Source organism: Dryobates pubescens, chromosome 31, assembly GCF_014839835.1.
Source record: "Dryobates pubescens isolate bDryPub1 chromosome 31, bDryPub1.pri, whole genome shotgun sequence".
Lineage (NCBI taxonomy): Eukaryota > Metazoa > Chordata > Aves > Piciformes > Picidae > Dryobates > Dryobates pubescens.
In genome coordinates, this window is record NC_071642.1 from 8,056,514 (window position 1) to 8,083,514 (window position 27,001).

Sequence of the window (27,001 nt, forward strand, 5' to 3'; positions counted from 1 at the left end):
CTGCTTCGGTTTTGCTCGGGCCCCTTTGCTCCGCCCCGCCGGGAGCAGCGGGGAGGCCCCCGCCGGGGGCTGGGAGCGGCGGTGGCAGAGGCAGGAGCTGGGTTTTGCTGCTGCGGCTCTCCAGGGTAGCTTGGGGGTTGGCTTAGCTTAAACGGAGAGCGGCGGAGGCAACGGGGGGGTGGAGATGGGGGTGGTGACACGGCGGTGGTGGAGATGGCAGCGACAGCAGGGGTGAGCCTGCTGGTGGTGGAGGTGGCAGTGACACCAGGGGTGAGCCTGCTGGTGGTGAAGGTGGCAGTGACACCAGGGGTGAGCCTGCTGGTGGTGAAGGTGGCAGTGACACCAGGGGTGAGCCTGCTGGTGGTGAAGGTGGCAGTGACACCAGGGGTGAGCCTGCTGGTGGTGAAGGTGGCAGTGACACCAGGGGTGACCCTGCTGGTGGTGAAGGTGGCAGTGACACCAGGGGTGAGCCTGCTGGTGGTGAAGGTGGCAGTGACACCAGGGGTGAGCCTGCTGGTGGTGGAGGTGGCAGTGACACCAGGGGTGAGCCTGCTGGTGGTGGAGGTGGCAGTGACACCAGGGGTGACCCTGCTGGTGGTGGAGGTGGCAGTGACACCAGGGGTGAGCCTGCTGGTGGTGGAGGTGGCAGTGACACCAGGGGTGAGCCTGCTGGTGGTGGAGGTGGCAGTGACACCAGGGGTGAGCCTGCTGGTGGTGGAGGTGGCAGTGACACCAGGGGTGAGCCTGCTGGTGGTGAAGGTGGCAGTGACACCAGGGGTGAGCCTGCTGGTGGTGAAGGTGGCAGTGACACCAGGGGTGAGCCTGCTGGTGGTGGAGGTGGCAGTGACACCAGGGGTGACCCTGCTGGTGGTGGAGGTGGCAGTGACACCAGGGGTGAGCCTGCTGGTGGTGGAGGTGGCAGTGACACCAGGGGTGAGCCTGCTGGTGGTGGAGGTGGCAGTGACACCAGGGGTGAGCCTGCTGGTGGTGAAGGTGGCAGTGACACCAGGGGTGAGCCTGCTGGTGGTGAAGGTGGCAGTGACACCAGGGGTGACCCTGCTGGTGGGGATGGTGGTGAAACCAGTGCTGAACCCCACTGCTGAAGGTGATGGTGACACCAGTGGTGACCTCCATGGTGAAGGTGGTGACACCAGTGGTGACCTCCATGGTGAAGGTGGTGACACCAGTGGTGACCTCCATGGTGAAGATGGTGACACCAGTGGTGACCTCGGTGGTGAGCCCGTGGCTGAAGATGGTGATGACCCCCGGTGGTGAAGCTGGTGGTGACAACAGTGGTGACCCCCGGTGCTGCAGGGGGTGGTGACCCCAGTAGCGACCTCGGTGGTGCCCCCCTGCCCCGGTCAGGGCGGTGTGGTGCTGCAGGGGGTGGTGACACCAGCAGGACTCTCCTCCGGCCGCGCTGCCGCCGGCGCTCGTTCAGCTCAGGGAGCTTCAGGTCTCGGACGTCGCTTGGGGGCGCCACCGTAGCCCCCCGACCCAGGTTGGGCCGTCCCGGGGGGAGGCCTCGTTGGTGTCCTCGAGGCGTGGCGGTGGGCAGGGACACTTTGGGTACAGCCTAACGGTGGCAGAGGCTCTCCCTTGCCCCCCGGGGGGGCGAGGCCGTTCCCCTTTCCCGGGAGCAGGGATACTGGGCGGGGTGGGGGGGGGAGGCGGCGGTGGGCTCGGGGTCTCCGGTGGTCAGCCGGCTGTGACCCCAAGCCCCTCTGCCTTCCCGGGAGAACCCGCCCCCCTCTCCCCTTGCCCTCCCTCCCCACCCCCCCAGCTAGTGACCAAAGTTGTACAGGCAGGAGGGGGTCAACGCCATGTCCCTCCCCCCTCCCCCTAGATCTCCCAGTTCGCTATTGGGGCAACCTGGTAAGCCCCAGCGCGCCCTTCCCCTCCCCGCGGCAAGGTACCGGGAGCTTCGTGCCCGGGTTGGGGGAGTGGGGTGAGGGGGAGTGGGGAGGCAAACAGCTCCCCCACCCTTCCCCTCCCTCCAGGGCACCCCCAAGGCCTCTCCCCCTCCCCCCTCTTTTCCCGTCCTTTCCCCCCCCCCCCCCAAAAAAAATAAGCACAAGTTCCCTGGGGTGAACTCTGTAAGTTATTGGGAGAAGGTTTTTAATTGTTATGGTTTTTTGGGGGGGGTTGTTTGTTGATCACATCTCGGCGGTCAGGCCCTAGGTCCTCCCGCGGGATGCCGTTAGGAGAAGAGTAATTAATAATAATAATAATTAATAATAATAACAACAACGGTGACAAGAAAAAAAGAAAAAGAAAAGAAAAAAAAGCTTTTTTTAAAAATGAAATCTTCCTCTATGCAAATCTCCTCCTCCCCCACCCCAAATTCTTTCCTTTCCCACCCCCTCCCCTCCCCCCCCGCCGCCTTTGGAACTTCCTATTTATTTTCCTCATTCGGCTCAGATTTTATAGTAGGGGAAGGCCGGTCCCGGGAGGGACGGGGGGAGGCCGGGCCTCCCCTTTCCGGTTGTGCCCCTCCCCCACCGCCACCCCCTTTCCTCCTCTTCCTCCTCCGTCCCCCCCACCCCCCCCGGTTGTAAAGGCGACCGCGGGGTTTTATTTGATGGGGTTTGGGGTAATTTTTTTGTTGCCAGTTGGTTAATAAAATTCTATATCTGTACGTCGGCCGCCTCCGTTCTTCGCGCTGGGGCTGGGAGAGCCGAGGCGGGCGTGGAGATGTCACCCGGGGTAGGCTATTCCGCCGCCGCCTCCGCTTTAGGGCGCGGCCCCTTTAAATCCTGGCCCGGGGCTTGTTTACGGAGAGGAGCGTGGCACCGCCCCCCTCGGGAGGTGATTGGCTGCGCTGCGTGAAACGAGCGGTGATTGGTTGCGAGGAGGAGAGGGGCTGGGCGTTCGGCGCTTGGGTGCGGCGAGAAAGAGGTGAGGCGGCCACTGATTGGCTGCTGTCGAGGGAGGTGGGCGGAGAGCGGCACGGGACACTCTGGCAGGCCTGGGCGGTAGGAGCGGTGACGCACGCCGGAAGCGGAAGTGGCGTCACAGGGCGGCAGGCCGGAAGCTGGGTGATGGCGGTGGGGCTCTGCGGGGATTTTGCCGCCTTGGCGGGCAGCGGCCGGGCTCGGACGCTCGCCCGTTGGGGCGAGCGCCCCCACTTGACCGAGGTGCTGCACTGGGGTGACCTTGGTGAGGCCTCGGGGGCCGCCCGCCCGCGCTCAGCGCCCCCAGGCACTTCGTCCTCAGCGGCACCGGCTTCAAGTTCAGGCACTCCCGGCGCTGCCACCGCTCTCCCAGCTCCTCCGGTCCCGCCCGCGGGGACGTCCCGGTGAGCCGCCATGTGGAAGATGAATGACGAGAGGCGTGAAGACTCCGGTAACGAGGTGCTGCGGTTGGTGACGCTGGAGGACTTTATGGGGGATGGCCAAGTCTGGAGGATTGCAGCGCTGAGACTGGGAAAGGGAAGCGGAGTCGCTGCCGCGCACCCTTTAAAGTGTGCTCCTGGAGGTGCTGAAAGCCCAGCCCTGCCGTGGCTCCACAGGGAGGATGTCTCCTTCTGATAGCACCAGCACGGTGGCCTGGTGATCACACAACGCTTCCCGGAGCGAGGTGAGTGCGGGACGGAGTGCACTCCCTGCACCCTGCCAGCTGGGCTGCCCAGAGGGTCCGAGTGCGGTGTTGGGGGCTTCTTCGTGGCACCAAGCCAGCTCTGGCTGCACTCCCCACAGAGCTGGACCCCTTCAGCCTGCCCCAAATCTCCCAAGAGGCTGTGCTGCCCTTGCTGAGCTGTCCCAGCAGCGCTCAGGAGCTGTAATTTGATGGGAGCAACACTTGGCCCCACTTCATCCTCATCCTGCAGGTGTGGCACTGGGACGTGGCCGTGTGCCACCAGGCCTGCCTGCAGCTGATCAGCCCAGTATGTGTTCCCTCTGGGGGCTGTGTGGTGCTGAGTGCTCCTTACCACCCATCAGGGCATGCTGAGGGGCAGTGCCAGAAGCCCTCCTGAGCAGTTTTGGCAGCGCTGTGCCTGTGCCAAACTGCCCCAAAGTCTCCCACCGTGCCCAGTGCTGCTGCCACACCATGGCTGTGCCATGTGGCCCTGACCCTTTCCCCCTCCATGTGACACAGCTGCAGTATCTTGGTGCCCTCACATCCTCCAGAACCCCAATCCAGCCAAGTCATCATAGAATGGTTTGGGTTGGAAAGGACCTCAAAGATCATCCAGTTCTAACCCCTTGCTATGTGCAGGGACACCTCACACCAGGCCAGGATGCTCAAGGCCTCATCCAGCCTGGCCTTGGAACACCTCCAGGGAGGAGGCAGCCACAGCCTCTCTGGGCAACCTATGCCAGTGTCTCCCCACCCTGTCAAGAATTCCTTCACCCAACAGCATTGTGCCAAAAAACCATCCCCAGCAGCTGAACCATGCTCCTGAGGCACCACACCAGGGCAGGAACTGGACAGAGCAGTGATAGCTGCACCAGTAGCCCTGCTGTGAAGGGTCCAGGCTGGTGGTGGAGCCACCACCAGCAAGAAGCTAAGGCAGAGCAGCAGAGCACCTGCCACAGGTGACACCAGAACCCCCCCCCAGGGAAGCAGAGAGGCAGGGCTGAAGCCCTTCTGCCCCCTTGGTGCTCCTGTTGGCTGCAGAATGAGCCCAGGCAGCCTTTCCTGCTTCAACAGGAGGTTGTTTGTCACTTTTAATGTGTTTGTTTTAGGAAATAAAAAGTCACTGTGGGGGTTGGGGAAAGCCTAAAAAAGATGCTGTAGCTCCCAGCACGTGGCACAGGAGACAGAGAGGTGGAGATGGCACTGAGTGCTTTGTTTATCCATTGGAGATGAGTCTGGTAGCAGCCTGTGTCCCATGGCATGGTGGCTCTGCCCCCCTCAGGCCTCCTCCAGTGGGTCCTGGTGGCTCTGCCCCCTCAGGTCTCCTCCAGCAGGTCCTGGTGGCTCTGTCACTCTCAAGTCTCCTCCAGCAGGTCCTGCTGGCTCTGTCCCTCTCAGGTCTCCTCCAGCAGGTCCTGGTGGCTCTGTCCCCCTCAAGTCTCCTCCAGCAGGTCCTGGTGGTTCTGTCCCCCTCAGGTCTCCTCCAGCAGGTCCTGCTGGCTCTGTCCCCCTCAGGTCTCCTCCAGCAGGTCCTGCTGGCTCTGCCCCTCTCAGGTCTCCTCCAGCAGGTCCTGGTGGTTCTGTCCCTCTCAGGTCTCCTCCAGCAGGTCCTGGTGGCTCTGTCCCCCTCAAGTCTCCTCCAGCAGGTCCTGGTGGTTCTGACCCTCTCAGGTCTCCTCCAGCAGGTCCTGCTGGCTCTGTCCCTCTCAGGTCTCCTCCAGCAGGTCCTGCTGGCTCTGTCCCTCTTGGGTCTCCTCCAGCAGGTCCCTTACCACCGGGTGTGCCACATCCCGGGGACGCTGCCCCCTGGCATCGCAGACTCCGGCCAGCGCTGGGCTGTGCTGCAGGAGCAGGACACAGAGCTCCCGGTGGCCTTGCTCAGCCGCCTGTAGGTGGCACATTGGCATCAGCGGTGCGGTGGCACAGTGACAGGCTCCGGGGGGGAGGGAGGGACACCCCAAGCCCTGCCACCCACCTTGTGCAGGCTGCTGCGACCATCCTCGTCGGTGGCCGCTGGATCAGCGCCGTGGGCGAGCAGGAGCTGGGCCACGGCCAGGTGGCCGCAGTAGCTGGCACGGTGCAGGGGGGTGGCACCGCCGGGGGTGCGGGCGTTGCAGCAGGCTCCCCGCTGCAGCAGCAGCCGGCAGACCCCCAGGTGCCCGTTGCGGCTGGCATAGTGCTGGGGGAGGACACGGAACGGGCAGGGAATGGGCAAGGGGCTCTGGCTCACCCGCTCTGATCCCGCCCCCACCCTGTCTGTGTCCCCCACGTTACCAGCGCCGTGTACCCTGCCAGGTCGGTCTGGCCGGGCTCCCCTCGCCGCTCCAGCAGCTCCAGCACCCGGGGCTCGTCCCCGTCCCGCGCTGCCGCCCAGATCCCTGTGGGCACCGGAGGGCACACATCAGGCAGGGATGGACGCCCCCCTGGCCTCCCTCGTACCCCAGCCCCTGACCGGAGCCCCCCACCCCCGTGCCCTGCCCGTACTCAAATTCCGGCCCGGAGCGCCCCCCGTGCCCTTCACCCACCCCGCTCGAAGTCCATCTCGGGCAGGCTCTGGTACACGCTGGGAACCGCCACCCGCGACGGGCAGCAGCGACCGGGCGGCGAGTGCCTGCCTGCCGCCATGGCCGGACCGAGCGGGGCCGGAGAGGGGGCCGAAGGGAGCCGAGGGAAGCCCGGAAGGGACGAAAGGGACTGGAGGGAAGGCGAGAATGGTCGAGCAGGGCAGAAGGGTTCCGAGCGGGGCAGGAAGGAGCGGAGGGAAGCTGGGAAGCGCCGAAGGGAGCCGAGCGGGGCCGAAGGGAGCCGAGCGGGGCCGAAGGGAGCCGAGCGGGGCCGAAGGGAGCCGAGCGGGGCCGAAGGGAGCCGAGCGGGGCCGAAGGGAGCCGAGCGGGGCCGGGAAGGATTGAGCAGGAGCGAAGGGAGCCGAGCGGGGCCGAAGGGAGCCGAGCGGGGCCGAAGGGAGCCGAGCGGGGCCGAAGGGAGCCGAGCGAACCCGGGAAGGATTGAGCAGGAGCGAAGGGAGCCGAAGGAGGCCGAAGGAGGCCGAGAAGGGCCGAGCCGCGCCACGGCGCATGCGCGCTCCGCCGAACCCGTCCCACGCAGGCTGTGGCCGCAGTACCCACCCGGCTATGGGGGCACCCCCGCGTCCCCCAGCCCTGTAGGGGTCCTAGCGGGGGCTCACCCCGCTGTCAGCAGGGTATTTGGCGCCCCCTTTCCCGCGGCTGTGAGGGTCCAGCCCTCACCCCCCTCCCCTGCGGGTGCCCAACCCCCACCCCCCAAGCCCCGCTTCCCACGGCCCTGGCAGCCCCTGGCCCCATTCCCAGCTTCCCCTCACCACCCCCCGCCTCCACCTCGGTCCTGCTTCCTCCCAGCTTCCCAGCACAGCCTCCCTGGGGAACCCCCCCCCCCCCAACCTCCACTCCCTCCTTCCCAGCTACCCCCCCCCCCCAGCATCCGGGGCCGGCGGGACACGGGCGTGGGGCCAGCTCCGGGCCGTACCCAACCCCCCACCCCGGGAGCCCAACGGCATCCCTGGGAACGGCTCCGAGCTGCCCTTTTATAGCTCCCAGCGAAGCCTCTTCGGTTTTTCCATGAGCTCAGATTCCCCCGGGGCGGGGGGGAAGGGGAGGAAGGGGTCCTCTCGCACCCCCTCCCCCACCCCCTCCCCCTTTCCAGATCCCAGGCCATTTATTGAGGGGTTTTGGAGCTGGGACTTTGGGTTTTTTTGGAACTGAATCTTTTTATTCTTAATATAAAAATACTCAAAATATTTACAGCAAATAAATATATTTCGGTAACAAATAAATTACACTGGGGGGGGGAGGGGAGGGTTATACAAAAGGGAGCTCGGAGGGCTGCGTGCAAGGGGGGGGGGGATGGGAAGTGCAGGCAGGGGAAGGGTCTCTACAGCCAGGGCTGGGGGGGTACAAAGCCCCGGGGGGGGGAGGGGGGGGGGTCAGGAGGGCATTAGAAAAAGTTTTGTCACCCAAAAGGGTCCAAAATCGGCCCCCAAAAAACTCAGCCCTGGGGGCTGCCCCTTGGGGTAAAGCAGGAGGGGGGGGAAGGGGAAGGGGAGGGGGGAGAGGGGAGGGGAATGGTCTCGGTGGTGTCCTCCCCCCTGCCCCACCCAAAGCTGGTGGCTTGGCCCCAAGGTGGGGGGCCCAGGGTGTGGTACCGAAGGTGGATGTGGTGAGCAGAGCGGTGCCCTGGCCCCAAGGCGGGCACCAGGGTGGCAGTCTTGTCCCCAGAGCGGGGTGGGGGGGGTGGGGGGTGGCAGACCTGTGCCCAAGATAGGTCCCTGGGTGATGCCCCCACCCTTCCCCCCTCCCCCCCCGAAAAAACGTGTGGCACGAGGCCAGTGCCACAGGTCCAAGTCGGTACTGGGATTGGCAGTGCCAGCCCTGAAGGGGGTGGTGGTGCCACGGCTTCAAAAGAGGTGCCAAGGTGGCAGCCCTGTCCCCTAGGCTGGTGCCAGTACCCCGAGCGTGTGATATGGTGCCAGAGCTATGGCCCCAAGACGGGTACCGCTGCTCGCATGGCAGTGCTGTGCCCAAGCTGGGTGCCAGTGCTGTTGGGGCAGTGCCCAGGCCGGGTGCTGGCACTGGGGTGACAGCCTTGTCCCCAAGACCGATACCGGTGCCAGAGTGGCAGTCCTGTGCCCAAGCTGGGTGCTGGTGCCAGTGCCACAGTCCCCAAGACAGACACCGGTGCCAGAGTGGCAGTCCTGTGCCCAAGCTGGGTGCTGGTGCCAGTGCCACAGTCCCCAAGGCAGATACCGGTGCCAGAGTGGCAGTCCTGTGCCCAAGCTGGGTGCTGGTGCCAGTGCCACAGTCCCCAAGGCAGATACCAGTGCCAGAGTGGCAGTCCTGTGCCCAAGCTGGGTGCTGGTGCCAGTGTCACAGTCCTCAGAATGGCTACCAGCAGCAGGGGTGGCAATCCTGACCCCATGGTGGGTGCCACTGTGGCAGTGCCCAAGACAGATACCAGTGCCAGAGTAGCAGTCCTGTGCCCAAGATGGGTACTGGTGCCAGTGCCACAGTCCTCAGAATGGCTACCAGTGGTGGGGTGGCAATCCTGACCCCACGATGGGTACTGGTGCCGGTGCCACAGTCCCCAGCAGGGCTCCTGGCACTGGGGGTGTCAATTCCTGTCCAACAGGCGGGCGCCGGTGCCCCAGCCCCAAGACGCTGGCACCGGCCAGCACGGCAACCCCGTCCCCAAGACAGGTGCCAGCCCCAAAGCGCCACCCCCGCCCCCAAGCCGGGGTGCCAGCGCCACGCTCCCCCCAAGCCGGGGTGCCCAGCGCGTGGTGCCGAGGCGGCGACGACGACGACCTCGCCGCGGGCGCCGGCACCGCCGGGGTGCCCCTGAGGTAGGTCGGGCGACGGCAGCGGTGCCGGGGGGTGGGGGCTCAGACCGAGGACTCCTCGGGGTTGGAGTCGGGCAGGGGCTGGCGCTGCTGCAGCTTGCGGCGCAGCTCCTCGGCCAGGTCGGCGCAGGGCTGGCGCTCGTCGGTGCCCAGCGCCAGGCGGATGTAGCCGTTGGAGGAGGAGCCGCGCAGGGGGCCCAGGTGGATGCGGGTGGGAGAGTGCAGCGGCTGCCCGGGGATGGCGCTGGGCGGCGAGGCGGCGCCGGGGGGGCCGCCGTTGCGGCAGGCGGCGTGGCCCGGCACGATCTTCAGCGAGCCCTCGGAGCAGTAGTAGCTGGCGGGGTCCCAGAGCTTCTCGTCCGAGTCGGAGCCGGCGCTGGGCACGAAGCGGGGGCTGGGCGGCTCCTTGGGCAGCTCGATGGGGTACACCAGCGTGCTCTCGATGGCCTTGGCGCCTTTGCCCAGCTCCTCCCGCAGCCGCCGCCAGAGGGAGAAGACCACCAGCGCCAGCACCAGGCAGAGGGCGCCCAGGCAGACGGCCACCACCCACACCAGCCCCAGGCTCTCCAGCGGCGCCCGCGTCTCCAGGGGCACGCCGGCGCCCGCCAGCACCTCCACCCTGTAGACCTCCGCGCCCAGGCGGGCGCCCTGCTCCTCGGAGAAGCAGCGGTAGGTGCCGCTGTGCTGGGCGCCGGCGCCCGGCACCACCAGGGCGCGCAGCCGGGCATCGCGCGGCACCAGCGCCGGCTCGGCCGCCAGCGCCTGCCCCTCGAAGGTCCACAGGGCCTGCGCCAGGTTGGAGCCCAGGCGGCAGGTCAGCACCAGGTCGGTGCCGGCCACCACCGTCACGTTCTTGGGGGTGATGCTGGGGCCTGTGGGGACAGGGAGGGGCACGCTGGCACAGGCTGCCCAGGGAGGTTGTGGATGCCACCCCCCCGGCAGCGTTCCAGGCCGGGCTGGGGGGAGGTGTCCCTGCCCACGGCAGGGGGGTTGGCACCCGATGAGCTTTGAGGTCCCTTCCAACCCAACCCAACCCATTCCACGGTTCCATGGCACCAAGAGGGGCACTGCCAGGCCACCCCCAACCTCCCAGCTGCCCCCCAAGGGTTCCTCACCTTGCTTGGCCACCTGGGGCTGGGTGCAGGCTCTGGTGTCGGAGCTCAGCACATCCTGCACCAGCTGGGACCTGCGGGAGGGGTTGGGGAGGAAGGAGTAGAGGTGATTCTGGGGGCACCATGACACAGCCAGGAGTCCCCAGCCGCGCCCAGGGGTGCTCCCCGTACCCGTTGAGGCCGTGGGTGGGCACGCAGAGGCTGGCATTGTGGCTCCAGGCGCAGTAGGGGTCCCGTGCCAGGACGCAGTCGGTGCAGGACTGGTAGCGACCGCAGTCCGCCAGGGGCAGCTGTGCCACCTGGAAACGGGAGCCGGCGAAGAGCAGCTTCTGCAGGGGCAGGGAGAAGGGCTGAGCTGGCACAGTGGGGTGGCACAAGGAGGGGGCACAAGGAGGGGCTCCCCCAGCAGCTTGGCACCGCTCACCTTGCGGCTGGCCAGGACCAGGCTCTCCACAGGCTGTGCTGGCTCAAAGACCTGCAGCTCCTCCACCAGGTGCACCTCGGTGCCCAGGTTCAGGGCCTTGTGCACCCAGCCATCACCTGCAGGGCATGGGGGGGTGGTCAGGGATGTCCCCCACGCCTGGACCCCCACCCACAAGGCTGCACTCAGGGTTGCAGCTCCCAGGAGCTCAGGGGTTTGGAAGGGACCTCCAAAGAGCTCCCAGCCCCAGCCCCCTGCCAGAGCAGGAGCAGAGAACCCAGCCCAGGGCACACAGGAACACATCCAGACAGGGCTGCAAAGGCTCCACACAAGGAGACTCCACAACCTCTCTGGGCAGCCTGCTCCAGGCCTCTGGCAGCCTCCCAGGGCAGAAGTTCCTCCTCCTGCTGAGCTGCAACCTCCTGTGCTGCACTTTCCATCCCTTGCCCCTTGGCCTGTCCCAGGGTGCAGCTGAGCAGAGCCTGTCCCCTCCCTCCTGCCCCCCAGCCCTCAGCTCTTGAGAGCCATTGAGCAGATCCCTCTCAGCCTTCTCCTCTCCACACTCAGCACCCCCAGGGCTCTCAGCCTCTCCTCCCCAGGCAGTGCTGCAGTCCCTTCAGCAGCCTTGCAGCCCTCCCTTGGCCTCTCTGCAGCAGCTCCCTGTCCCTCCTCAGCTGGGGAGCCCAGAGCTGGATGCAATGTTCCAGGTGTGGCCTCAGCAGGGCAGAGCAGAGGGGGAGGAGAAGCTCCCTGGCCCTGCTGGCCACACTCCTCTGAATGCCCCCAGGACCCCCTTGGCCTTCTTGGCCCCCAGGGCTCATTGCTGTGCCCTGCAGCCCTTGCTGCCCAGCAGCACTGCCAACTCCTTCTCCTTGGGGCTGCTCTGCAGCAGATCCCCTCCCAACCTGTGCTGCTGCAGCTTCTGCCTGCCCAGCTGCAGGGTGGCCTGGCAGGACCCCAGCCCACCAGGAGGAGTGGGGGTGGGGGAAGCCCCAGGACCTGCTGCTTGTGTCTGACTCATCCAGGACCTCCACCCCAGGACCCCACTGCCCTTCTTGTCCCCTGCCCAGCTCCCCCCCGGCCGCGGGCACCTGTGCCGATGAAGAGCACCTCGTAGACGGTGCCGTCCAGGCCGGGCACTCTGTCCACCACCAGCTGGGTGAAGTTGGCATCCTTCTTGAGGAGCAGGGGCCGGCCCTGGTGGGGCAGGATGGGCTCATCCATCAGGGGGTGCTTCTTGGCGAAGTTGAGGGTGTTGTCGGGCAGCTCCAGCGAGCTGGCGAAGCCGTTGCGCCGGTGCCAGTCGGTGATGCACTGCGGGGAGGGGGAGCAGAGAAGAGGGCACGGCGCTGGGCACGTGCTGCCCGAGCCCCCCCCCCCGTCCCCACCCCCCCGTGCCCGGACTCACGGCGCCGGGGCGGGGGCTGGGCACCTCGTCGGAGTAGCGCCCCCACTTCTGGGCCTGCTCGCGGTACTCCTTGTAGGGCCCCTCGAAGGCCTTCCTCACCTCCAGGATGTGGTAGCGGCAGATGGCAGAGACGTCCACGTCCCCCCTGCGGGCACAGGCCGGCGCTGAGGGCACCGCTGCCGGCCCTGCCCAGCCCGGGGCTGGGGGAGGGCACCCAGGCTCCTGCGGCGCCGCACCCACGGGGCCCTGGGCGGTGGGGGGGGGCACAGGGTGGCCCCAGAGTGGCGGTGGTGGGGCACAGGGTGGCCCCAGGGCGGTGGTGGTGGGGCACAGGGTAGCCCCAGGGTGGTGGTGGTGGGGCCCAGGGTGGTGTTGGTGGGGCACAGGGTGGCCCCAGGGCGGTGGTGGTGGGGCACAGGGTGACCCCAGGGTGGTATTGATGGAGCCCAGGGTGTCTCAGGGTGGTGGTGGTGGGGCACAGGGTGGCCCCAGGGTGACGTTGATGGTTCCCAGGGTGGCCCCGTGGTGGTGTTGGTGGGGCACAGGGCATCCCAGGGTGGTGTTGATGGGGCCCAGGGTGGGTTGATGGTGCCCAGGGTGGTGTTGATGGGGCCCAGGGTGTCCCAGGGAGGTGCTGATGGAGCCCAGGGTGGGTTGATGGAGCCCAGACTGATCCAGGCACTGCCCCAGGGATGTGGGACAGAGACCTTCATCTGCAGGGCTGGGATGGGACACAAGGGGATCAAGGCTCCCTCAGCCACTCTGCAGCTGGCACCAGGCTGGGTGGCAGAGCTGAGCTGCTGGAGGGGTGGAGGCTCTGCAGAGGGAGCTGTGCCAGGCTGGGTGGATGTGCCAAGGCCAATGGATGAGGTTCAGCAGGGCCAAGGGCTGGGTCCTGCCCTTGGGGCACAGCAACCCCAAGGGAGGCTCCAGGCTGGAATGTGCCTGGTGGGAAAGGCCCTGGGGGTGCTGGGTGGCAGCAGCTGGAGAGGAGCCAGGGGGTGCCCAGGTGGCCAAGAAGGGCACCAGCAGCCTGGCCTGAAGTGGGCAGCAGGAGCAGGGCAGGGATTGTGCCCCTGGGCTGGGCACTGGGGAGGCCACAGCTTGAGGGCTGGGCTCAGGGTTGGGCTCCTGACTGCCAGAAGGACTTTGAGGGCTGGAGCAGGGTCAGAGAAGGGCAAGGAAGGTGGGGAAGGGTCTGGAGAAGAGGGCTGGGGAGGAGCAGCTGAGGGAGCTGGGGAGAAGGAGGCTGAGGGGAGACCTTCTGGCTCTCTGCAGCTCCCTGAGTGGAGGCTGGAGCCAGGTTCCACCTCTCCTCTCAGGGAGCTGGAGCCAGGTTCCACCACTCCTCTCAGGGAGCTGGAGCCAGGTTCCACCTCTCCTCTCAGGGAGCTGGAGCCAGGTTCCACCTCTCCTCTCAGGGAGCTGGAGCCAGGTTCCACCTCTCCTCTCAGGGAGCTGGAGCCAGGTTCCACCTCTCCTCTCAGGGAGCTGGAGCCAGGTTCCACCTCTCCTCTCAGGGAGCTGGGGAGAGCCAAGAAGGTCTCTTCTGCCTCACGTGAGGTTGCAACCAGCTCTGGAGCTCCCCGAGAGGAGCCCGGAGCCAGCTGGGGGTTGGGCTCTTGTGCCAAGGAAGAAGGGGCAGGACAAGACCTCTCTCCCCCGGCAGCCTGGCACAGAGGGCTTTCCCCTTCCCCTTGCCCCCCCCCGAGGCCAGCCCCTCGCCGGGTGCTCACCACCGTGCCTGGAAGACCCCCAGGAAGGCGGTGTCCTGCCAGCGGGGGGCGGGCAGGGTGCAGACGGCGGCCAGGCGGTTGAAGTGCAGGCGCAGCTCGGGGGCGGCGCACACCAGCCTGGCCTTCAGGAACGTCGTCCACTTGCGCTGCAGCGTGCGGGCGCCGCCCACGTCCCCCTGCCGGGCACCGCCCGCTCACGCCCTGCCGCCACGCCCCGCCGCCGCGCCACGCCCCCCCCAGCTCTGCCCCCCCCCCCCAATCCCGGCCCCGCGCTCCCCCCTCCAGCTCTGCCCCCCCCCCAATCCCGGCCCCGTGCCCTGCCGTCCAGCTCTGCCCTCCCCCCAATCCCGGCCCCGCGCCCCCCCCTCCAGCTCTGCCCCCCCCCAATCCCGGCCCCGCGCCCCCCCCTCCAGCTCTGCCCCCCCCCCCCCAATCCCGGCCCCGCGCCCCCCCCTCCAGCTCTGCCGCCCCCCCCAATCCCGGCCCCGCGCCCCCCCCTCCAGCTCTGCCCCCCCCCCCAATCCCGGCCCCGCGCCCCCCCCCTCCAGCAGAGCCCCCCCCAGCCCCCCGCCCCCCGGCCCCGTGCCCTGCCGTCCAGCAGAGCCCCCCCGGCCCCGTGCCCCCCGGCCCCGTGCCCTGCCGTCCAGCAGTGACCCACCCCAGCCCCCTGCCCCCCGGCCCCGTGCCCCCTGGCCCTGTGCCCCTCAGCTCTGTGCCCCATGGCCCCATGCCCCCCAGCCCCGTGCCCCTGGCCCTGTGCCCCTCGGCTCTGTGCCCGGCACTGAGCAGTGCCACCAGCCCTGTGCCCCTCAGCCCTGAGTGCCACACCCAGCTCCAGTCTCCCTATGCCACGACCCTGTCCCCATGCCCCATCCCCTGCCTCTGTGCCACTCTCCCTTTGCCACACCCCTATCCCATGCCCCATCCCCTGCCCCCTCACCCTTGTGCCACCCCCACTCTCCCTCTGCCATGATCCCTGTCCCCATGCCCCATCCCCTACCCTGGTGCCACCCCCCACTTTGCCATCTCACTATCCCATGCCACATCCCCACCCCTGTGCCACCCCCACCTGTGCCATCCCCACTCCCCCTTTGCCATATTCCTTGCCCCCATGCCCCATCTCCTCACCCCTGTACCACCCCCACTTCCCCTTTGCCATGCCACTATCCCCATGCCCCATCCCCTGCCCCCTCACCCCTGTACCACCCCCACTCTGTGCCACGTTCCCTGCCCCCATGCCCCATGCCCTGCCCCCTGTGCCACTCCCACTCTGTGCCACGTTTCCTGCCCCCATGCCCTGCCCCCTGTGCCACCCCCACTCTGTGCCACGTTCCCTGCCCCCATGCCCTGCCCCCTGTGCCACCCCCACTCTGTGCCACGTTCCCTGCCCCCATGCCCTGCCCCCTGTGCCACCCCCACTCTCCCCGTGCCCCATCCCCTGCCCCCTGCCCCCTGTGCCACCCCCACTCTCCCCATGCCCCATGCCCTGCCCCCTGTGCCACCCCCACTCTCCCCATGCCCCATGCCCTGCCCCCTGTGCCACCCCCACTCTCCCCGTGCCCCATCCCCTGCCCCCTGCCCCCTGTGCCACCCCCACTCTGTGCCATGTTCCCTGCCCCCATGCCCTGCCCCCTGTGCCACCCCCACTCTCCCCATGCCCTGCCCCCTGCCCCCCAGGGCGGCGGCGGGGCGGGGGGCGCCCGGGCAGGGTGTGCCAGGCGCGGTGCCCACCTTGCAGACCCGTGCCACCCGTGCCACCAGCTGCTCGCTGTAGCAGTCGTACTCCACGGCCCTCTCGCTGAAGAAGAAGTAAACTTTGTCGTCGTCGCCGGTGCTGCTGCCCAGGCTCTCGGGCACGAAGGCCGAGCCCACGAAGTGAGGCTCTGGGGAGGGGGCACAGGCCACGGGGGGGCGCTGTCAGCAGCCTGCTGGGCTGGCAGCAGGAGGGAAAGGGGGATGCCCGTCCCTCCCCCCCCCCCCCCCCAACCCGGTGCTGTCCAACCCCGGGCACAGGGACAGCCTTAGGTGCCCCCCCTGGGCACAGGGACAGCCTTAGGTGCCCACCATGGGCACAGGGACAGCTCTGGATGACTGCCCTGGGCACAGGGACAGCCTTAGGTGCCCCCCCTGGGCACAGGGACAGCCTTAGGTGCCCCCCCTGGGCACAGGGACAGCTCTGGATGACTGCCCTGGGCACAGGGACAGCCTTAGGTGCCCCCCCTGGGCACAGGGACAGCCTTAGGTGCCCCCCCTGGGCACAGGGACAGCTCTGGATGACTGCCCTGGGCACAGGGACAGACTTAGGTGCCCCCCCTGGGCACAGGGACAGCCTTAGGTGCCCACCATGGGCACAGGGACAGCCCTAGCTGGCCCCCCCCAGGCACAGGGACAGCTCTGGATGACTGCCCTGGGCACAGGGACAGCCTTAGGTGCCCCCCCTGGGCACAGGGACAGCTCTGGATGACTGCCCTGGGCACAGGGACAGCCTTAGGTGCCCCCCCGGGCACAGGGACAGCCCTAGCTGCCCCCCCCCAGCACACCCCCCCTGCCCTGCTCCCTCCCTCCCTGCACACTCCCAGAGGTCACTTTCCCCCCTCCTGCCTGGGGTCAAAGGCTCTCTGGCAGAGCTCTGCTGCCAGGTCTGGGGAGGGAGGAAAAAGGGAGGGGAGGGAAATGGGAGAAAGGGAAGAAAAGGAGGGGGGAAGAAGAGGGAGGGGAAGGAAATGGGGGGAGGGGAGGGAAGGGGGGGAGGAAGAGGGAGGGGAGGGAAAGAGGGAGAGAGAAATGGGGGAGGAATGGAGGAAAAGAGAGGGGAGGGAGGAAAAGGAAGGGGGAAGGGAGGGGAAGGGGGTGAGGGAGGGTCAAGGATGAGGGTCAGGGGGTGAGGTAGGGTCCAAGGGGGTGAGGGGGATCAGGGGTGCCCACCGTTGAGCCAGGAGGCAAGGGAGGGGCAGGGGGTGAGGGGCAGGGGGGTCAGGGGTGGGGGTCAGGAGGGTCAGGGGGTTCAGGTCAGGGGCTCAGGGGGTTTGGGGGTGGGGGTCAGGGGGCCAGGGCTGCCCACTGTTGAGCCAGGAGGCCAGGGAGGGGCAAGGGTGAGGGTCAGGGGGTTCAGGGGGGGGGTCAGGGGTCAGGGGTCAGGGTGCCCACCATTGAGCCAGGAGGCCAGGGAGGGGCAGGGGTGAGGGTCAGGGGGTCAGGGGTCAGGGGTCAGGGGTCAGGGTGCCCACCGTTGAGCCAGGAGGCCAGGGAGGGGCAGGGGTTCGGGTCAGGGGGTCAGGGGTCAGGGATCAGGGTGCCCACCATTGAGCCAGGAGGCCAGGGAGGGGCAGGGGTTCGGGTCAGGGGGTCAGGGGTCAGGGGTCAGGGTGCCCACCGTTGAGCCAGGAGGCCAGGGAGGGGCAGGGGTGAGGGTCAGGGGGTTCAGGGGGCGGGTCAGGGGTCAGGGGTCAGGGGTCAGGGTGCCCACCGTTGAGCCAGGAGGCCAGGGAGGGGCAGGGGTGAGGGTCAGGGGGTTCAGGGGTCAGGGGTCAGGGTGCCCACCGTTGAGCCAGGAGGCCAGGTACTCTGTCTTCATGGAGTAGTGTGGGCCCAGGTTGCGCAGGATCACCGGCTCCGTGCCCAGGAAGTTGTTGAAGGTGGCAGAGTAGAGCTCTCCATCTGCCGGGGCAGGGGCTCAGAGGCTTGCCCAGGGCCCCCTGTGCCCCCCCCGGGGTGCCAGGGGTGCCACCTACCCACGATGAGGGCCGTGTGCCCCTTGGTGGGGTCGTAGGGACACTTCCCTTTGCCGTCCTCGAAGGCCACCTGGTCCAGGGTGAAGCCTGAGAGCTCCTGAGGGGCACAGGGGGGGGAGGGGTGAGGGGGGGGGGCAGGGGGCACGGGGAGGGGTCCCCAAACCCTCCCGGCCCCAGCCTGGCCCCGGGCACAGGGATGCTCCTCCAGGTGACTGCCCTGGGGACAGGGGCAGCACAGGGTGACCCTCTGGGGACAGGGACAGCCCTGGGTGACCCTCTGGGGACAGGGACAGCCCTGGGTGACCCTCTGGGGATGACAGGGACAGCCCTGGGTGACCCTCTGGGGACAGGGACAGCCCTGGGTGACCCTCTGGGGATGACAGGGACAGCTCTGGGTGACCCTCTGGGGACAGGGACAGCCCTGGGTGATGGTCCTGGGGACAGGGACAGTCCTGAACCACCCTCACAGGCACAGGGACAGCTCTGGATCACCCTCCTGGGGACAGGGACAGCTCTGGCTGCCCCCCCGGGCACACAGCCTCCCCTAGCTACCCCCCCCGGGCACAGGGCCTCCCCTAGCTACCCCACCCCCTGGGCACAGTGCCACCCCTAGCTGCCCCCCCCGGGCACAGGGCCTCCCCTGGCTGCCCCTGCCGGGCACAGCAGACGATGCCACCCTAGCTGCCCTCCCTGGGGGGCACCCCTGCCCGGCTGCCCCCTGCAGAGCTGCCTCTCCTTGCTGCCAGAGGCCTCTCTCCCACCTCCTGTCTGGGGGGCAGAGGCTCTCTGGGAGCACTTTGGGGGGCGGGGGGGGGCCGGGGGGGGCTGTGGGTGCCCGCGGGGGGGGGCGGGGGGGGCTGTGGGTGCCCGCGGGGGGGGCACTCACGATGTAGGTGCACTTGGGCTGGAAGGCATAGGTGCCACAGGCGTAGAGGTGAGAGCTGTTGTAGCTCTGCAGGAACCGCACGTAGTTGAAGCAGTCCGTCTGGGGAGGGGGGACACACACCTCAGGGTGGGCACAGCACCCACGGGCAGGGGACACACACCTCAGGGTGGGCACAGCACCCACGGGCAGGGCACAGCACCCACAGGGTGGGCACAGCACCCACAGGCAGGGGACACACACCTCAGGGTGGGCACAGCACCCACAGGCAGGGGACACACACCTCAGGGTGGGCACAGCACCCACGGGCAGGGCACAGCACCCACGGGCAGGGCACAGCACCCACGGGCAGGGGACACACACCTCAGGGTGGGCACAGCACCCACGGGCAGGGCACAGCACCCACGGGCAGGGCACAGCACCCACAGGCAGGGGACACACACCTCAGGGTGGGCACAGCACCCACGGGCAGGGCACAGCACCCACAGGGTGGGCACAGCACCCACAGGCAGGGGACACACACCTCAGGGTGGGCACAGCACCCACGGGCAGGGCACAGCACCCACGGGCAGGGAACAGCACCCACGGGCAGGGAACAGCACCCACAGGGTGGGCACAGCACCCACGGGCAGGGCACAGCACGGGGAGGGGGAGCAGAACAGAGCAGTGGGGGCAGGACAGGCTGGGGGGGGGAGGGACAGGAAAGAGCAGGGGGGGATAGAGCAGGCTGGGGGGGGCAGGACAGAGCAGTGGGGGCAAAACAGGCTGGGGGGAGAGAACAGGCTGGGGGGGCAGGACAGAGGGGGGGCAGGAAAGAGCAAGGGGGGGATAGAGCAGGCTGGGGGCGGACAGAAGAGGCTGAGGGTTCAGAACAGAGCAGGGGGGAATAGAGCAGGCCTGGGGGGGAACAGAACAGCCTGGGGGGGACAGAATAGATCAGGGGGGACAGCACAGGTTGGGGGGGACAGAACAGATTTGGGGGGGGGGACAGCACAGGCTGGGGGGGACAGAGCTCAGCAAGCAGACCTCACACCCTGCCCCCCCCAGCCCCCAGCCCTGCTGCTGCCCAGACCTGGTTGTTTTTGCCCTTCTGGATGCATTCAGCTTTCTTCTCCACTGGAGCTGCCCAGGAGATCTGGGAAGGGGTTGGGGGGCAGAGGAAAAGGGGGGGAAGGGGGGGGGGCAAATGAACCCATACAGCCCTGCACCCCAAAACAGCCTCCCACCCCTGCCCCCCAAAACACAGCCCCTCACCTACACCCCAAAACACAGCCTCCCACCCCTGCACCCCAAAACACAGCCTCCCATCCCTGCACCCCAAAACACAGCCTCCCACCTCTGCACCCCAAAACCAGAGCCTCTCCCCTCTGCACCCCAAAACAGCCTCCCCCCCAACCCCCCAAACCAGAGGCCCTGGTCCCTGGCACCCCAAACCAGAGCCTCCTCCCCTGCACCCCAAACCAGAGCCCCCCCTCCCATCCCACAAACCGGAGCCCCTGCCCCCCCAAACCAGAGCCTCTCCCCTCTGCACCCCAAAGCAGCCTCCCCCCGACCCCCAACCAGAGCCCCTGCCCCCTGGCTCCCCAAACCAGAGCCTCTCCCCTCTGCACCCCAAAGCAGCCTCCCCCCGACCCCCAACCAGAGCCCCTGCCCCCTGGCTCCCCAAGGCAGAGCCCCCCGGGGGCACTGCTGCCTCACCGCTGCCTTCATCTCGACGCTGCCGGTGGCCAGGGCGAAGAGAGCCTCCCTGGCGCCCACGTAGAGCAGAGCCTCCGCCTCGTCCAGCGTCAGCGTCAGGTAGTGCGAGACCCCCCCCTGCCAGAACCGCTTGGCCACGGCCTGCAGCTCTGCGGGGGGAGGGGACAGGGGCCGCGGCACGCTGAGACCCCCCCCCGGGCACAGCGGGAGCCCCGGCGGGCACCGCACCCCGCGGCGGGCACCGCACCCCGCGGCGGGCACCGCACCCCCCGGCGGGCACCGCACCCCCCCCCCCGCTGCTGCTGGCAGCCCCCTCCCCCCAGCCTGCAGCTCAGGGGGGGGTGGGGACAAAGGGGACAGCAGAGGGAGGCCACCCCCAGCCCCTCCCCGTGCACACCAAGTGGGCACCGCTGGCACCCTTCGGGGCAGCACCTCCCACACCCCACTGCCAGCAGCTCCCTGCTTGGCCACATCCTGCAGCTCTAGGGGGGGGTTGGGGACAGGGGACAGCAGGGGGAGGGCACCACCAGCCACCCCCTGTAGATAACACAACCCCAGGGTGGGCACTGCTGGCATCTTGCAGGGCAGCACCTCCCACACTGCTGCTGGCAGCTCCCTGACCTGCAGCTCTAGGGGGGGGCTGGGGACAGGGGACAGCAGGGGGAGGGCACCACCAGCCACCCCCGTGGACACCAGGAGCCACTTGGTCACATCCTGCACCTCTGAGGGTGCTGGGGACAAAGGGGACAGCAGGCTCAGGACAGTGCCAGCCGCCCCTCGTGCACACCAAGAGCCCAGGTGGGCACTAAACCCCCAAGTGGGCACCGCTGGCACCCTTCAGGGCAGCACCTCCCACACCCCACTGCCAGCAGCTTCCTGCTTGGCCACATCCTGCAGCTCCGGGGGGGGTTGGGGACAGGGGACAGCAGGGGGAGGGCACCACCAGCCACCCCTGTGGGCACTAAGAGCCCAGGTGGGCACTAAACCCCCAAGTGGGCACCGCTGGCACCCTTCGGGGCAGCACCTCCCACACCCCACTGCCAGCAGCTCCCTGCTTGGCCACATCCTGCAGCTCTAGGGGGGGGCTGGGGACAGGGGACAGCAGGGGGAGGGCACCACCAGCCACCCCCTGTAGATAACACAACCCCAGGGTGGGCACTGCTGGCATCTTGCAGGGCAGCACCTCCCACACTGCTGCTGGCAGCTCCCTGACCTGCAGCTCCGGGGGGGTTGGGGACAGGGGACAGCAGGGGGAGGTCACCCCCAGCCACCCCCATGGACACCAGGAGCCACTTGGTCACATCCTGCACCTCTGGGAGTGCTGGGGACAAAGGGGACAGCAGAGGGAGTGCACCACCAGCCACCCCTGTGGGCACTAAGAGCCCAGGTGGGCACTAAACCCCCAAGTGGGCACTGCTGGCACCCTTCAGGGCAGCACCTCCCACACCCCACTGCCAGCAGCTCCCTGCTTGGCCACATCCTGCAGCTCGGGGGGGGTTGGGGACAGGGGACAGCAGGGGGAGGGCACCACCCTGGGCAACATGACCCCAGGGTGGGCACTGCTGGCATCTTGCAGGGCAGCACCTCCCACACTGCTGCTGGCAGCTCCCTGACCTGCAGCTCGGGGGGGTTGGGGACAGGGGACAGCAGGGGGAGGGCACCCCCAGCCACCCCCACGGATACCAAGAGCCACTTGGCCACATCCTGCAGCTCGGGGGGGGGTTGGGGACAAAGGGGACAGCAGAGTGAGGCCACCCCTGTGGACACCAAGAGCCCAGGTGGGCACTGCTGGCACCCTTCAGGACAGCCCCCTGCTTGGGCACATCCTGCAGCGCTGGCAGGGGGCCCTGGGGACACAGGGGACAGCAGAGGGAGGCCACCCCCAGCCACCAAGAGCCCAGGTGGGCACTGCTGGCATCTTGCAGGGCAGCTGCCCCCCCCGAGGAGGGGGTTGGGGACAAAGGGGACAGCAGAGGACACCCCCCGCGGACACCACGCCCCCCCCCCCCCCCCAGCGGGCACCGCTGGCACCCTTCAGGGCAGCCCCACCCCCCGCCCCCCCCCCCGCCAGCAGCCCCCCGGCCCCCGGTGCCACACAAAGGACTCTTTGTCCCCCCCGGGGCGCTGGCGGTGCCCAGGGAACACAGCAGCCATTGGAGGGACCCCAGGGCCCCCCCTGCCCACCCCCAGCCCCGCAGAAAGGCCTCATTGATAGGCAGGGCACAGGGCCCCCCCGGGGCAGGGGTGGGGACAAGGGGCTGGCACGGCATGGGCACGGCATGGGCACAGCATGGGGACAGCATGGAGGGCACAGGGGGCTGGCACGGCACGGGGACAGCGGTGCTGGGGGAGGGGGGTGGCACAGGGACGGTGCCAGGGCAAAGGGAGGGAGGGGCTTGGGGGTGGCACAGGGCCAAGGGGCACAGGGACAGTGCCAGGGCAAAGGGATAGAGGAGCTTGGGGGTGGCACAGGGCCAAGGGGCACAGCGTGGGGACAGTGGCACGGCAAAGGGGCGAGGGCAGAGAATGGGGGCACAGGGCATGGCAAAGGGACAGGGGGCTTGGGCACAGGGATGGCACAGGGACAGGGCACATGGCATGGGGATGGTGGCAAGGCAAAGGGACAGAGGTCTTCTTGGCATGGGATGGCACGGGGACATTGGCATGGTGCAGGGACAGAGGGCACAGGGCACTGCCACTGCACAGCAGCTGGGAGTGGGGCAAGGGACAATGCCACAGGGCATGGCACAGGGTCCTGGCACGGGACAGGGGGCTGGCACAACAGAAGGATGGCACCTCGAGGTGCTGGCACAGCAGAGGGGGGGGGACAGGGGACATGGCACAGGGCATGGGGAGCGGGGTGATGGCAGGGCACAGGGCCAGGGCACAAGGAGAGGGGGCACAGCACAGGGCATGGGGCCAGGGCACAGCACAGGGCACAGGGTGCCCATCCCATCCCCCCCGTGCTCACCACAGCCCCCTCACAGCCAAGGTGAGGTCCCCACGGTGCCAGCGAGCTTGGGGCAAGTGCCAGCAGCTGTGCCCTGCCTCGGCGCGGGCACAGCCAGCCAGTGCCAACCACGCTGCCGGCAGGGACTGCCCTGCCCCTCCTGTGTGTCCCCAGACCCCATCCCCGCGGCTGGCAGGAGTGGGGGTGCCACCCTCACCCCCAGACCCCATCCCCGCGGCTGGCAGGGGTGGGGGTGCCACCCTCACCCCCAGACCCCATCCCTGTGGCTGGCAGGGGGTGGGGGTGCCACCCTCACCCCCCAGCCCCCTTCCCCACAGCTGGCAGGGGGTGGGGGTGCCACCCTCACCCCCCAGACCCCATCCCCGCGGCTGGCAGGGGTGGGGGTGCCACCCTCACCCCTCAGACCCCATCCCTGTGGCTGGCAGGGGGTGGGGGTGCCACCCTCACCCCCAGACCCCATCCCCGCGGCTGGCAGGGGTGGGGGTGCCACCCTCACCCCTCAGACCCCATCCCCGCGGCTGGCAGGGGTGGGGGTGCCACCCTCACCCCCAGACCCCATCCCCGCGGCTGGCAGGGGTGGGGGTGCCACCCTCACCCCCAGACCCCATCCCCGCGGCTGGCAGGGGGTGGGGGTGCCACCCTCACCCCCCAGACCCCTTCCCCACAGCTGGCAGGGTGTGGGGGTGCCACCCTCCCCCCCAGACCCCATCCCCGCGGCTGGCAGGGGTGGGGGTGCCACCCTCACCCCCCAGCCCCCTTCCCCACAGCTGGCAGGGTGTAGGGGTGCCACTCTCAACCCCCATCCCCGCAGCTGGCAGGGGTGGGGGTGCCACCCTCACCCCCCAGGCCCCTTCCCCACAGCTGGCAGGGTGTAGGGGTGCCACTCTCAACCCCCATCCCCGCGGCTGGCAGGGTGCAGGGGTGCCACCCTCCCCCCCCATCCCCGCGGCTGGCAGGGGCGCGGGTGGCACCGGGTACTCACCGGCGTAGGGCACGGTCTTGCGCGGCACGGCGCTCCAGGAGGAGCCCGCGGCGGCGGCACCGGCGGCGGCAGAGGCGGCAGCGGCGAGCAGGGCCAGCAGCCAGCGGGGGGCCATGGCTCTGGGGGGGGCACGGAGGGGAGCTGGGGGGGGGCACGGGAAGAGCCCTGGGCAGGGGGCTGGGGGCGCGCGGAGCCAGGACCCCCCCGGGGCCGTCACGCGGGCAGCGTGGGCACAAGGCGGGCATTGAGTGCCCGGCGTCACGAGAGCACCCACGCCGCGGGGGGGGGGAAGCGGACCGGGGGGGGGGGGGGGGGCACAGGCAAGGCGCAGGAGGGTCCCCAAGCCGCCGTCCGTCTGTCCGTGTCTGTCTGTCCCCCTCCCCGTCCGGTGCCGGTCCCTGTCCCTTCCTCCGGCAGTGACCGAGGCCCCCCGGGGCCGGGGGTGGGGGTTGCCCGGGCGGGAGGAAACGGAGCCCTTCCGCTTCCCACCCCACCCGCGTCCTGCCCCGGGACCCCCCCAGCCCCCCTCCCCCACTGGTGTCACCGAGGGGGTGTCCCCTGCTGCGTCACCCACTCCGTGCCACCCCCTCCCTGCCCTGCTGCCACCGGCCCGGGGCGGGCAGGATGCGGCCGGCCGGGAATTGTTCAGCCCTGCCCGGCGGGAAGCAGGAAACCGGGGGGGGGGTCCCGGGAGGGGGGGGAGGGGGGGGTGGGGGAAGGGTTTCCGGGATGGGGGTGGGGGGAGGCCGGCAGCGGGCGTGGGAATGGGGGTGCCAAGGAGGCTGGGGTACGGCTGGGGGTGCCACGGGCATGGGAAGGAGGTATGGGCACGGCCAGGGTGCCAGGGGCACGGCCAGGGTGCAACAGGCATGGCTGAGGTGCCAGGGGCATGGCCAGGGTGCCAGGGGCACGACCAGGGTGCCAGGGGCACGGCCAGGGTGCAACAGGCATGGCTGAGGTGCCAGGGGCATGGCCAGGGTGCCAGGGGCACGGCCAGGGTGCAGCAGGCATGGCTGAGGTGCCAGGGGCATGGCCAGGGTGCCAGGGGCACGGCCAGGGTGCAGCAGGCATGGCTGAGGTGCCAGGGGCATGGCCAGGGTGCCAGGGGCACAGCCAGAGTGCAACAGGCATGGCTGAGGTGCCAGGGGCACGGCCAGGGTGCCAGGGGCACGGCCAGGGTGCAACAGGTATAGCTGAGGTGCCAGGGGCATGGCCAGGGTGCCAGGGGCACGGCCAGGGTGCCAGGGGCACGGCCAGGGTGCAGCAGGCATGGCTGAGGTGCCAGGGGCATGGCCAGGGTGCCAGGGGCACGGCCAGGGTGCAGCAGGCATGGCTGAGGTGCCAGGGGCACAGCCAGAGTGCAACAGGCATGGCTGAGGTGCCAGGGGCATGGCCAGGGTGCCAGGGGCACAGCCAGAGTGCAACAGGCATGGCTGAGGTGCCAGGGGCACGGCCAGGGTGCCAGGGGCACGGCCAGGGTGCAACAGGTATAGCTGAGGTGCCAGGGGCATGGCCAGGGTGCCAGGGGCACGGCCAGGGTGCCAGGGGCACGGCCAGGGTGCAGCAGGCATGGCTGAGGTGCCAGGGGCATGGCCAGGGTGCCAGGGGCACGGCCAGGGTGCAGCAGGCATGGCTGAGGTGCCAGGGGCACAGCCAGAGTGCAACAGGCATGGCTGAGGTGCCAGGGGCATGGCCAGGGTGCCAGGGGCACGGCCAGGGTGCAACAGGCATGGCTGAGGTGCCAGGGGCATGGCCAGGGTGCCAGGGGCACGGCCAGGGTGCAACAGGCATGGCTGAGGTGCCAGGGGCACGGCCAGGGTGCAACAGGCATGGCTGAGGTGCCATGGGCATGGCCAGGGTGCCAGGGGCACAGCCAGAGTGCAACAGGCATGGCTGAGGTGCCAGGGGCACGGCCAGGGTGCCAGGGGCACGGCCAGGGTGCAACAGGTATAGCTGAGGTGCCACAGGTATGGCCAAGGTGCCAGGGGCCTGGCCAGGGTGCAACAGGCATGGCTGAGATACCATGGGCACAACCAGAGTGCCATGGGCATGGCCAGGAGCTATGGGCACAGTCAGGGTGCCACAAGCACAAGTGGGGTGCCATGGGTAGAACCAGGGTGCAACAGGCATGGCAGAGGTGCCAGGGGCATGGCCAAGGTGCCACAGGCACCATCGAGGTGCAGCAGGCATGGTGAGGGTGGCACAGGCACAGGCTGGCTGCTACAGGCATGCCCAGAATGTCATGGGCATGACCAAGGTGCCATGGGCATGGTCAGGGTGCAATGGGCATGGGCAGGGTGCAAAGGTTGTGGCCAGGGTGCCACGGGCACAGCTGGGAGCTGTGGGCATGGGCAGGGTGCCACAGGCATGGTGAGGGTGCCGTGGGCAGGGTGCCACAGACTCAGCTGGGGTGCCATGGGCACGGCTGGGGTGCCACGGGCACAGCCCTGGGGACAAAAGCACTGCTGGGGTGCCACGAGGTCACCAGCAGGGTGCCAGGGGCAGGATAGGGTCCCCAGGGTCCCCAGTTTGGGTGCTGGCAGCCTGCGGCTGTCCCACGGGGGGGGGGGCACTGGGGTGCCACGGCCGCGCCAGTCCTGGGGGGACCCCACGCTGGTGCCACCCTGGGGGTTGTGGGGGGAGGGGTCTCAAGACGATGCCATCCCGGAGGTCCCCCCACGGCGGTGCCATCCCGGAGCGGGGTGCCCACGGCGGTGCCCGACACGGGGAGGCTGGGGGGGGGTCCCGGTGCACCGACGGATCGCGACTTGGCGGCGGGGGGGGGGGGGGGTTGGGGGCTTCCCCGTTCCCGGGGGGCTGCCCAGCCCCCCCAGCAGCCCGGGGAGGGGGGGGACACACGATCCCCGGTACCGGGAGGAACAAAAGCCTCCTCCTCCTCCCCCGCCCCCGCCGCTCCGCCACAACAATACCGGGGCGGGGCGGGAGGGGGGAACGGGACGGGACCGGGGCGGGCCCGGCGGGGCGGGGGCCGGGAGGCGGCGGTGGAGCGGAGCGGGAGGCGGGAGCGGGGGGGGTTTGCTCCGGTACTCACCTCGGGGCGCGGCGGCGGCGGCCGGGCCGGGGCGGCGGGAGGCGGCGGCGGGAGGGA

The 27,001-nt window shown here is 69.1% G+C and overlaps 2 protein-coding genes across 2 annotated transcripts; both read right to left on the reverse strand.

Annotated features, from left to right (window-relative positions):
- Positions 1-5,247: 5,247 nt before the first annotated feature.
- On the reverse strand, positions 5,248-6,276 carry ANKRD39 (ankyrin repeat domain 39). Its single transcript, XM_054175364.1, has 4 exons — positions 6,105-6,276; positions 5,854-5,957; positions 5,555-5,758; positions 5,248-5,465 (listed from the first exon to the last, which is right to left on the reverse strand). The coding sequence occupies exons 1-4, from the start codon at positions 6,202-6,204 to the stop codon at positions 5,286-5,288; spliced, it is 588 nt and encodes a 195-aa protein (XP_054031339.1). The 5' UTR covers positions 6,205-6,276; the 3' UTR covers positions 5,248-5,285.
- A 2,141-nt stretch (positions 6,277-8,417) lies between these two features.
- On the reverse strand, positions 8,418-24,007 carry SEMA4C (semaphorin 4C). The gene is made up of 14 exons (XM_054174904.1): positions 23,893-24,007; positions 19,940-20,088; positions 19,314-19,376; positions 18,245-18,343; positions 17,359-17,455; positions 17,168-17,284; positions 15,359-15,510; positions 13,628-13,803; positions 11,892-12,036; positions 11,575-11,797; positions 10,487-10,602; positions 10,234-10,391; positions 10,066-10,136; positions 8,418-9,822 (listed from the first exon to the last, which is right to left on the reverse strand). Exons 1-14 carry the CDS (start codon positions 24,005-24,007, stop codon positions 8,993-8,995), a joined length of 2,511 nt encoding a protein of 836 aa, XP_054030879.1. The 3' UTR covers positions 8,418-8,992.
- Positions 24,008-27,001: the final 2,994 nt, after the last annotated feature.

Coding starts and splice junctions, on each gene's coding strand:
- SEMA4C (XM_054174904.1), bottom strand. CDS start 24,007: ATGGCCCCCCGCTGGCTGCTGGCCCTGCTCGCCGCTGCCGCCTCTGCC. Junction 19,377..19,939: donor GCGTCGAGATGAAGGCAGCG/GTGAGGCAGCAG, acceptor ACCCCTTCCCAG/ATCTCCTGGGCAGCTCCAGT. Junction 13,804..15,358: donor GGGTGGCACGGGTCTGCAAG/GTGGGCACCGCG, acceptor GGTGCCCGGCAG/GGGGACGTGGGCGGCGCCCG.
- ANKRD39 (XM_054175364.1), bottom strand. CDS start 6,204: ATGGCGGCAGGCAGGCACTCGCCGCCCGGTCGCTGCTGCCCGTCGCGG. Junction 5,759..5,853: donor TGGCAGGGTACACGGCGCTG/GTAACGTGGGGG, acceptor GTCCTCCCCCAG/CACTATGCCAGCCGCAACGG. Junction 5,466..5,554: donor GTCGCAGCAGCCTGCACAAG/GTGGGTGGCAGG, acceptor TGCCACCTACAG/GCGGCTGAGCAAGGCCACCG.